Source organism: Asparagus officinalis, chromosome 3, assembly GCF_001876935.1.
Source record: "Asparagus officinalis chromosome 3, Aspof.V1, whole genome shotgun sequence".
In the NCBI taxonomy this organism is placed as follows: domain Eukaryota; kingdom Viridiplantae; phylum Streptophyta; class Magnoliopsida; order Asparagales; family Asparagaceae; genus Asparagus; species Asparagus officinalis.
The window spans coordinates 76,671,263-76,683,685 of record NC_033796.1 but is presented as its reverse complement, the minus strand read 5'-3'; the positions used below and the strand labels follow the sequence as shown (position 1 = coordinate 76,683,685).

At 36.4% G+C, this 12,423-nt stretch overlaps 1 protein-coding gene across 1 annotated transcript in view; it reads right to left on the bottom strand.

The window, feature by feature from the left end:
- Positions 1–10,393, bottom strand: part of LOC109835305 (protein FAR1-RELATED SEQUENCE 5-like) — a 34,156-nt gene extending 23,763 nt beyond the window's left edge. The window contains exon 1 of the mRNA XM_020403287.1: positions 10,143–10,393. Within this exon, the coding sequence (XP_020258876.1) occupies positions 10,143–10,393 (251 nt within the window). The remainder of the gene's footprint in view (positions 1–10,142) is intronic.

The following is a 12,423-nucleotide window of genomic DNA, read 5'->3' as shown; positions in this document are numbered from 1 at the left end:
ACTATTAACTCAGACCCATTGGGCGCTCGCAAGCTGAAAATTTTGTTAAAATAGTCGATACCAACATGATAGGATAATAGCCAATCTATACCGAGAATGACGTAAACTCTAACATCCAAAAAATTATCAGATCAAAAATGAACTCAGACTCATCTAGACTGATGACGCATCTCATACAGATACTCTCAATAGGAATACCTCTCCTAAAGGAGTAGAGATGGATAACAGAAAGTCTAAGGGATGTGCAACTAGCTGAAACCTATCCATGAAGGTATGAGAGATAAAAGAATATGAAGCTCCTCAATCGAACAAGATCCAAGCTGGAAAGGAATAATCACTAAGAAAGCTTCGCTCGCACCATGATCACGCGATATGAATGCATAAACTCTATCGGTGGTTGGCAACCACTGTGCTAATGGTGGTGGAATCTATGAGACTATCTATCCCTCAGGAATCCCCTTGGTCCTCGGAATGGTAAATGGTTCCTCAATCCACTGCTACTAGTTGTAACCATGACCCTGGGATTGCTGACCCTGACCACTGTTCTGTTGGTGGTGATGATAAAAATCTTTACCCTATTGCTAGGGTCCTCCCAGTCTTACAAAAGGTTTCTTGTTATTGTCCTGGTCTTCGGACAGTCCTGCTTCTAAAATTAACTCTTAGTACGTCTCCCTACCCCAATATGGTTAGTTCTAGCTGCTTATCAAAATAGTAGATGAAATCTTTCTATGAAATTGACTTTCGCTACTCTGGCGTAACTGAAATAGTGCTATCCTCTGGCGTCATCCTTTAAGCTGAATATAACTAATCTCTGCTTATGTACTGAGTCGATGTTAAGCATATCTAAAAAAATTCCTATATATTTTTTTAACTTATAGGCTGCAATGAATCTGATATGCCCTAAAACTCTGGTGCTCCCATCTTTTGATGTCTTTCTCATTCTTACAGAGCCAAGCTTCTTGCTCTGTGTCTCTATTAACAGCTAGTTCTGATGATGGTGTAATCATCAGTATTGCCTCTTCAATAGGTATGACTGGTATGACTGGTGGTTGAACTTCCAAAAGTGTAAACAGGCTCGTTACTCATTCCTCGAGAGTTTCTAGTCTCTAGCTCTGCGTTACCAAGTCGATCAAATACTATAGAGCCTGCTACGGCTCTGGCTCTACTTGCCAGTCCTTTGGGGTATGAGTTTTACCTCGACCATGTCCTCATCCCGATATTTATAATACCAAGAGGAGAGCTTCAAAAACATACATAACATAACATATAACAGTGGGAAAATCGTATCTTATATCATTCACGCAATTACTTTTCAATCAAAGTAAGGTAGTCATAAAACAAATTTGTAAATTTTTTAGAATATACGAATATAACATCCTCACTCATTCTAGGAATCCTAACGGACTCTATACATGAATCCTAGGAAATTCTATCCTAGCTCCACAACTCGATACAAGAAATATCCTAAGGATACTGGAACTAGAGCTCTGATACCAACTGTGACGCCCCTGTTTTAACACATGTCTGCAGTCCAAGGTGAATCCAAATATGTCAAACCTATCATGCACCTACACTGTGCAATAACACGTTTCACCAATCACAGTAATATACTCTAGTGGAATCAAAAAGAAGTGTAGGTACAAAACATGCAAAATATGGTAAATAATTACAATAGACATGCTATAGAAGGATAAATCTCATAAATAAAACCATGTCTCAAATGAATAAAAATGTAAACACCTGATCTCTGAAATAATGTAAAATATCTCGACATGAATTAACTGGAAATGTAACTAAGGCTTATAGCCTTTACAAAAAGAAATACAACTCAAATAACTGAATGGAAACATAAATCTACTGTGGAGCCTCTACTAATAACTCATGCGACGATGACTATGCAAGAACTCCGTCATCCTGCAGCTCTTTGAAACATTGAGCTGTCTGAAAAGAAATTTTAAAACAAAAAGGATAACAACAAGAGCGTCAGAGCGCTACAGCAAGATCACCTCCATCTGCCCCCAGGAGAAGGGCTGCTAGATGAAGTAGAGACTCTACCTATTAAGCATAGTCTACCTAGATTATTTTTCCTATATATAATGGAATAAATATTTAGACACCTACAAGAGGAGACGTATAATCCAAATAAGGAAACGCTCATGTATATACCATATGTCTCAAATTGTAGACGCCTAAACATTAACACTGAACTAGAGAAAAACAATCTAAATGAAATTAATAATTAGAAACCCACAACACGAGACTGGTACGTCGAGCGAAACGCTCATGTATATACTATATGTCTCAAATTGTAGACGCCTAAACATTAACATTGAACTAGAGAAAAACAATCTAAATAAAATCAATAATTAGAAACCCACAACACGAGACTGGTACGTCGAGCGAAATAATCTAAACAAGGAAACCCTCATGTATATACCATATGTCTTAAATTGTGAATCGCTAATCATTGATCCCAACCTAAGAATAAAATAAAGCAATACAGAAAGTAAAGACATTCATAATATCGTATTTATAATATCTTCCACTATCACTGGGAAGATAAGATAAATATCGGCATATAACCCCGCGTACTTTCAATGGCAAAGTACCTCGGTCATTTATCTCAGTAATGAGTCATATACATAACTGGCATCCGCCAAAGACTCAGGCTATCAACAATCGTCTTAATGCAAATCCTTGCAAGATTCTGATTCATCACATCATCATATGGGACGGACTACCCGATTTGGTATCCTAACAGTGTACACGGCTCATTAGTCTCATTGCATCTCTGTACGTAACACGAGTGCGGGACGGACTACAAGGTAGTCATCCTAGAAATACGGCTCACAAGCCTCATCGCACCTTAGTGCGCGACGAACTGCTAGATAAAGCATCCACAACCCGACTTAATGGCCTGTACTAATGGTATATCGACGTACTTCTCCACGTAATACTGAGCGGTGCTCATCAACGATATTCAACATGTATATAAAAGTGTAATCAACCTTTATCTCAAGTATAATTGAAACAAAATTCATCATAATTCCCATTCGGGATACTTGTGGTGTGCTACGATACTATTCAGGTGTACCCATGACTGGATATGTTTCATCGTGTGGCTCGATCCCAGCTATCGCATTCAAAAAAACGCAAGAAATAAAACTACATGTCAAAATATCCCAGGTTGGTCGACTGCCCCAAGGACATCGGTCGACTAAATAGAGCATTATGCACAACGTGCACACACATGACTTTACCGGTCGACTGCCCCTAGGGTGCCGGTCGACCAGTCAGAGCAATATCTGGTTCTTAGGTTTTCGGGTTTGCATAATTTGTAACTATAATTAAACACTTATTTATATCATCATAATATATATAATAATATTAAAACTTAAACATTAAATAACAGAAGATCGTCTCCATAAAAATTAAACTTTTGATTTAATCTAATTAGGGTTAACATCCTAACTAAATCAATTTCTCAAATAAAACATAAAATTTGTCCACAAGATTAACTGAACATGATAAATTCTACATATTTAACATAGATGAAAAACTATTTAAACATGTTTACAGAACTTAGGTAACATAAACCTAGGGTTTAAACATCTCTCTTTTATATGAAAACTCAATTAATAATAAATCTCGGGTTTAAACATTATTAGGACTTGATTAACAAGTTAAAAAATTAAAAGTAACCCTAATGATCATGATCATGTTACTAATATAAACAGTAAGAAATAAACTTCATATCAAAATTAAAAGTAACCCTAATGATCATGATCATGTTACTAATATAAACAGTAAGAAATAAACTTCATATCTATCATTAGATTAAGACAGTAAGAAATAAACTTCATATCTATCATTAGATTAAGATTTAACCTCAAAAATCATGTTTTTAAAGCATAAGGTTAACCTTCAACATGAGATTCATCATTATAATTAATAAAAACTTAACCTTTACTAAGGGAAGGGTTTAAAGGAAGATGATCTTGCCTCAAACGCTACTTTAAAAACTCAACGATGTAAGAAAACAAGTTCTCCCTCGCCAAAAGTCGACAAACTCACCCTCTTCTCTGTATTTGCTTCACAATGCTCTCAAAATTCACCAAAAAGTGATCTAGGGTTTTTGAGGAGAGTAGATGGCTGCTAGGGTTTAGACATTTGATAAAAGAGAGAATTTTTATAAAAAAACATAGGTATTTATAGAGGCAAACCCGAAACAAACCTGTTTGACCTGAACTAGGAAACCTAGTCTAACTAAGAAAATAATATTTGGTATTTTGGCTATAATGTTCTCATCCGACCTCAGAGTGAGATGATCTAAGATCTGTTGGAAAGATATTGAAAATTCCTACAACTTTTTTTTTGAGTATTTCTAAATTATTAATTTATCGGTGTGTAAAACATAAAAACTTATAACTGGTAGTTTTTCAGATTTAAGCTCGTGCATGTCATGTATGATTTTACTCCTATATTCATATATATATATATATATATATATATATATATATATATATATATATTGGATTAATCTCAAATTAATCCCTAGCATACTCAAACATTAAACTATATTATTTATCACCATATAACATATTTATTATTATTATTCATATAATATTCAAATTTTATGAGATTTTACATTAGGATTATCCATTTCTTCAAAAATTGGTTCAAAACAGATTAAGCGATTGATATTATCCCTAATCCAACCTTGCACACACAAAGGTAAATTCTATTTTTTTTTTTAAAAATTCTAAGAAAAATAAAAGTTAGTTTTTTTTATATTTTTAAGAGAAAAAAATTTATGTACGATCTGCGGAAGAACACACTAAACACTAGTGGGGGGAGGGTTGAATAGTGTTATTTAAAATTTTTACATGATGAATTATAACTTATAAGAATAATGAACAACAATCTCAAAATTTTAACAATCACAAACAAGAGATTTATATTTGTTCCACAACCCTGGGTTTACATCCAGTCCCCAAGCAAGTCACGCTTGAGATTTCCACTATGAGTGAAAGGGAGGAAGGAGAAATTCCGAGTCAACCCGTGGTCAACCCTAAGTACACATGATCTAGTTCAACCTACGAAACTCAAATGAATGCAACTCATTCACTATAGTCAGGAAAACAGGTTGATAATCAGGTAAGAACACCTTCAAGTCAAACTTTTTTTTCCAGAACAAATTGCTTCTCCTTCTGATAACTCAATTTAGGAAAGACCAGAGGAAGAAGAAGAAGAAGAAGAGTCAAATCCAAGTTTTGAGAAAATTTTCGGTGGGGAGCTGAAAATATTAGGAGAAGTAGATCAGGTTTGTTAAAATAAGGAAACTATGTTAAACAATTGCTGCTTTGAACTAAATTTTGAAGAACTCTTTCTTGATGAACTGAGATCTTTGGAAAATAATCAACAACCAAAATTTTAGAACACAACCATGAATCTTGGAGTTGAGGAAAATGCTACAGAAGAATTGGTTGTTAGAAAATAAAACTTCACAGTACAAGAGTCTAAAGAAGAATTGGTTGTTAGAAAATAAAACTTCACAGTACAAGAGTCTAAGTTCATTAAGAAATACAAAATGCATGACACCAATAATACCTACCTTACTTTGTTGCAAGAATTATTGAACACTCCGGAGTGCTTGGAATTTCAGCACATTGTTGATTATATTATTCTAAATTTATTTAAAATCCGAGGAAGAATTTTCAATAATAAGGTAGGATTCAATGTAGAATATAAGCTCTTCATGTTGAACACTTTATTCTACTTTGTTTGTTTTGTTTATTTCAGAATAATAAAAAGAATTTATTCTTCTCTTGTTTGAGAGTTTCTTGTTCAGTTGTAAAAAAAAGAGAGAGAGAGAAAAAAGAAGAAAAGAGAGAAAAGAAAAAAAGAAAAAAAAAAGAAAAAAAAGAATAAAATTTTGATTTCATCCTCCTCAGACCAAAGGTAATTGTAGATTTTTATCAGCCAACCAAATATAAGTGCTTCACTTCTTATCTACTTTACTTTGTCTATCATAGAGTTTGCATTGAGGACAATGCAAAATTTAGGTGTGGGGGTGGGAATTAGTTATTTTTTTCTCTTATTTTACCTTTTAGTTGCATTTTTGACATTTTTTCTCTTCTTTTTCAAAAAAAAAAAAATTATCACTTGCCAAATTGATAGAGTTAAATAATAATTGTGTTATTTGATAAATTTTAAATTTTCTAATCCCTAGTTTGTTATTTACTTAAGTTTACCTTTTATGATAACTCTAAATAAAATTTCTTAAGAAATAATTTTTAAAGTAGTATACTTTACTTAAACCTTAACTTAGACTTTTATTTAAAATAATAGAATTTCTACATGCTTAGCTTAGAGTTGAAAATAATTTTTCAAAGTGTCTTGATTTACATATTTTTTAGAATATATATACATATATATATTAAAAAAAACTAACATTACAAAAAAAGAGTGCGGAAAAGCGGCACAAAAAAAAACTCTTGTATTTAAGGTGATTCTATCTTATAAAGCCTAAGCTGACTGAGTAATTAAGCCCAAGGAGTATTTCCATACTTAATGACCTAAGCCCAATTGGGTTGGGATCCATTGGCCTAAAACTCGTTAAATGGTCACTTAGAAAACCCGTTAAAGTAGAAAAAAATCACCAAGGAAGAAAGTGTTTAAAAAAAATTAATAATAATAATAATAAAATACTAACAAATATTATATATAGTATAAATGGCCTTGAAAAATATTTCTGATCAAGCAACTTGAATATTATTTTAAACAAAGAGTTAGCATGTTCTTTTCAAAATATTTAAATTAAATTTCTAAGTTTGGCTTAGTTTTGTATTGCAATAATGAGAAGATTTTCTGGGAAATTCACTTTGGAGTTATATATAAAAACGTTTTCTTGAGTAATAACTAGCTTCAATTAGATTGTCTAATTTTATCAAGTAATTTTTGTTATTTACTGACCTCTTTAAATTAACAAGTTGACCGAATATTGCGGGTATATTCACTGCAAACCCTCACGAGACTACAACTCATCCTCTAAGATAACCTAGGGGTTTAAAGGCTTGTTGTATACACTAAATACAACCGCGATTCCTGCGTAAGTGAGTTAAGATTTTCATTTTCTTTCTTTGCTAGAGGACTAGCAAAAGTTTAGGTGTGGGGGTATTTGATAATCATATTTTATTATAATTTTATATCCCTATTATCTCAGCTCAAGCTTTCCCCGTCTCGCTAAACGTTTTCACAGACGATACTTTCAGCATAACTAACTCTTCAAATTTTGAAACTCCAAAGGTCTTCATCTCTTATCTGCATAGCTCTTTTCTAACTCTGAGCGGCTAGAATCTGTTCTCTAATCAATGTTACTTTCTCAGTAATCTGTCTCATAAGCTCTGGCCCAAGCATTAAACTATCCTCCGGCTCTACCCAACATATAGGCGATCTGTAAGACTTCACGTACGATGCTTCATACGGGGCCATACCAATTGTCGCTTAATGACTGTTGTTATAAGCGAACTCTATTAGCGAAAAAAATGATCCTCCCAACTATCTTGAAAGTCAATGACACTAACTCGCAACGTGTCCTCTAATATCCGATTTACTCTCTCCGTCTGATCATCCATCTGTGGGTGGAATACACTACTGTAAGATAAATCTGTTGCCAAACGAATCCTAGAAACCCTTCCAAAAATGTGGAATGAACGCTGAACCTCAATCCGATACCATCGTATCTGGAACTCTATGAAGTCGAATAATCTCCTGAATCAATATCCTCGCATACGTCTTAGCTGTTTAGTTAGTCTCCACTGGAAATAAAATGTGCTGACTTCATTAGTCTATCCACTATCACCCAAACAGAATCATTCTCTTCCTTTGACTTCGACAACCCTACGATAAAGTCCATAGAAATATCCGCCCACTTTTACTAAGAAATCGGTAAAGGTTAAAGTATTCCTGCCGTTCTCTGATGTTCCGCCTTCACTTACTGATAGGTGAGACACTTAGCTACATACTCTAAAATCTTTCTACGCATATCACTCCACCAAAAGTGTCTCTATAGGTCCTTGTACATCTTCATCTTAGTTGTCCCTGAATGTACCGTGTACCGAGTACGATGTATTTCATCTAATAACTCCCTCTTAAGCTCTGCACTAGCTGGCATAAATAGTCTATCCTTCTTCCGTAGACCTCCATATGTTCCAATGGCTCAATTAGACTTAGGTTATTTGGTAATCTCCTTCTTTCAAGTTTGAATCCAAGAGTCTTCCGACTTAGCTAATGACAACTCCGTTACTCCAAGATGGCTGTACTAGCACAACTCCCAAAAATGTACTGGTTCCACAAACCTCGGGTCAAAAATCAAACTGGCTAAGAGTGAGAAGATCTCTATACAATGAACACCTCAAAGCCGAAACCCGATGTCGACGCTTCCTATTCAAAGCATCCGCTACGACATTCGCCTTCCCCGCATAATACTGAATCGTGAACTCGTAATCCTTGATAAATTCAATCCATGTCCTCTGTCTCTGGTTGAGTTCTTTCTAAGAGAAAAAATACTTCAGACTCTAGTAGTCTGTGAACAACTCAAACTGCACTCCATACAAGTAGTGTCTCTATGACTTCAATGTAAATACTACTGCTGCTAACTCCAAATCATGAGTGGGATAGTTCTGCTCATGTATCCTTAACTGCCGTGAGATATATGCTACTACCCTCTGAGTCTACATCAAGACGCCTCCTACTCCTGCCAATGATGCATCTGCGTAGACGACGAACGTCCTGTCGTTGCTCGGAAAAGTCAAAACTGGTGCTGAAATCAACTTAGTCTTCAAATTATCAATGGCCTTCTGGCACTCCACACTCCAAATGAACTGTACACCCGTAAGTGGCATCGAAATCTTTGAGAAGTCCTGGATGAACTTCCTGTAATAGCCAGCTAAGCCTAAGAAACTACGAATCTCTGTCACCATCTTCGGTGGTTCCCAATCAAGAACTGTTGTAACCTCAGTCGGGTCCACTGCTGTGCCCTCTCTACTGATGACGTGGCCGAGAAAACTGACTTCTGAAAGCCAAAATTCACACTTACTGAACTTAGCATATAACTGATGCTCCTACAGAGTCCTCAAAGCTAATCATAGATGTTCCTCGTGGCCTGCCTCCGATCTCAAATAAATGAGGATGTCATCGATAAAAACAATCACGAACTGATCTAAGAAGTGACGGAAAACCCGGTTCATCAAGTCCATGAATATCGCAGGTGCATTGGTCAGTCCGAATGGCATGACCATGAACTCAAAAGATCCATATCGAGTAAGAAAGGCAGTCTTGGGAATATCCATCTCCCGAACCTGCAACTGATGAAAATCAGAACGAAGATCAATCTTCGAGAAGAACTGCGCTCCCTGCAGCTGGTCGAACAAGTCATCAATCCTAGGCAATGGAAGATCAATCTTCGAGAAGAACTGCGCTCCCTGCAGCTGGTCGAACAAGTCATCAATCCTAGGCAATGGGTACCTATTCCGGATAGTGACCTTGTTCAACTCCCTATAATCAATGCACAATCTCATACTACTGTCCTTCTTCTTCACGAAGAGGACCGGTGCGCCCTACGGAGAATGACTCTGACGAATAAAACCCTAAGCTAATAACTCGTCCAACTGGGCCTGAAGCTCCCTCATCTCAGCTAGCGCTATGCGATAGGGTGCGCAGGATATCGGGGCTGTGCCCGGCTACAACTCAATATAAATCTCAACCTCTCACACAAGAGGTAACCCAGGTATGTCCTAAAAGACATCGTGATACCCTGAGACAACTCTAGTCTCCAATAAATCAATACTCTGATCCCGTCGCATCACCTCCTCGATGTACGTCAGAAATGACTCCGTAAAACAGTTTCCCTGAGAGGTTATTACAATCAACTCGGACCCATCAGATGCTCACAAATTGACTGTCTTCGCAAAGCAGTCAATACTAACATAGTAGGAAGCCAGCCAATCCATACCAAGGATGACATCAAACTCGGACACATGCAACACTATCAAATCTATGACAAACTCCAACTCATCTAGACTAAGGGTCTATTGTTCTTACCCTTATCTCCGGTGTGCCCTCTCTTAGCACTCCCTTACTTGTCCTTCTGAAACTTAGCCGTCCCATTTTCCTGAGAAATGGCGGTTTCAACTACTGGTGGTGGTTGTGTAATATGATTCGCCACAAGCTCCTCGATTGCTGCTATCTTAGCGACTAGGGGAGCCATAAGGTCTATCAGGTACTGGGGAGCCTGCTGCGACTCAGGTGGTGTCTGATGTGGCTCCGGGGGGGGTTGCTGTGATTCAGCCAGTCCAGATCTCTGAGTATGTGGCATACCATATTCTGACATCTGAGCATATAACAAAAAGAGTTCATGAGTCAAAATAGATATATATACATACATAACGTATCACCATACGATTTTCACAACATACAGTATTCACATAAATACTTTAAACAAAAATAGTTATCATAAAAAAAATTCTCAAATTTTTGAGATATACGCATAAATCGTCCTCACTCATACTAAGAAATTCTTATCGGACTCTATACATGAATCCTAAGAAACTCTATCCTAGCTCCACGACTCGACACAGGATGATCCTAAGGATACTGGAATTAGAGCTCTGATACTAACTGTGACGCCCCTGGGTTCACACAAGGCTGCAGCCCAAGGTAAAACCAAGAATGTCAAACCTGCCATGCGCCACACCGTGCAATAACATGTTTCACCATCACAACTACTATCTCTCTAGTAGAGTCAAATAATAGGTATAGGTACAAAAGCAAGTAAAAGATAATACAAGAGTCAACTGATAAAATAATAGAGATCAAATTAATACTTCATCATCTAACATACTAAAGTACAAGTCAATGTTTGAAGTGAATAAACTGGAACTTCTCAACAAGTCTCAAATACAAATATCTCAATAAAAGGAAAAAAAGAACACAACCTTTACAACTTCTAGAATAAACTCTCAAAATGTCTAAACAAAGCCTACAGTGGAGCTCAAAAGTAAAATATAACTACAATAGAATAGCTGAAGCTAAAGTGCCTCGCCATCAACTTACGACTCTCTGGGCACCGGGCTCGTTACCTGAAAGGGGGAGGGACAACGAGCGTCAAAGCGCTAGCGAGCAACATCACAACCAACCCCAAGGAAAATGGCTCGTTGTATATAGAAAATAAAGTTATAATATATATATATATATAATCACAAATCCTATTTAGGTAATTTCAACGTGAACATAAGTACGTCGAGCGAAATAATACAAACAAGGAAACCCTCATGTATATACCATGTAGCTCAGATTGTAAGTACCTAGGTATAAGAGGATTTTGGTATTTAGTAAGTTACAACACGAGCATAGGTACGTCGAGCGAAATAATCCAAATAAGGAAACCCTTATGTATATACCATGTAGCTCAGATTGTAAATCCCTAAATACCAAACCCAAGATCTAATGCAAGAACAAATAACTTAAAAGAATACAAAACCCATCTCTACTTCCAAACATAGTGTCATGCCGAACTCACATGTGTGTCATGTGAGAAAAACGATTAAGTGTTCAACACATAGACTATATAGATTAAATGTCCAACACATGGACTACATGAAGTAAACGTCCAACACATGGACTGAAAGTAACGAGTGTCCAACGCATGGACTGAATATAAACAATGTCCAACGCATGGACTGAATATAACCGATGTCCAACGCATAGACTGAATATAACCAATGTCCAACGCATGGACTAAATGTAACCAATGTCCAACGCATGGACTAAATGTAACCAATGTCCAACACATGGACTGAATGAAATGAATGTCCAACACAAGAACTGAAAGGTAATGCATGTCCAACACGAGGACTGAAAGGTAATGCATGTCCAACACGGGGACTGAGTAAAATGTATGTCCAACACGAGGACTAAATATAAATTATGCAAAGTGTAAGTGTCGTTGATACATGTATACACAAAAGATACACATAGACTCATGTCACACGTGCCTCGGTGTGCGGATCGGTACTTGTGTCAAAAGTCAACTCACATGTACAGATAAAGGTTATACATTAATTTCTAATAGCCGTCATTCAAGGCGACTCCTCGTCCATATTTAAGCACGCAGCAACAATAAACAAACATAAACAATTTCAGTTAAACTAAAATAACTCAAACAGATTCAAAACTGAAGAAATACAAAAGAAGAAAACTCCTCATTAGTCGACTCATTGGTCGACTCATCAGTCGACTCATAAGTAGACCAGACATAACACAAAACTGAAGTTTTCCCCCATCAGTCGACTCATTGGTCGACTCATCAGTCGACTCATAAGTCGACTCATGAGTAATCGTTTTGACAGATCAATTCGTATT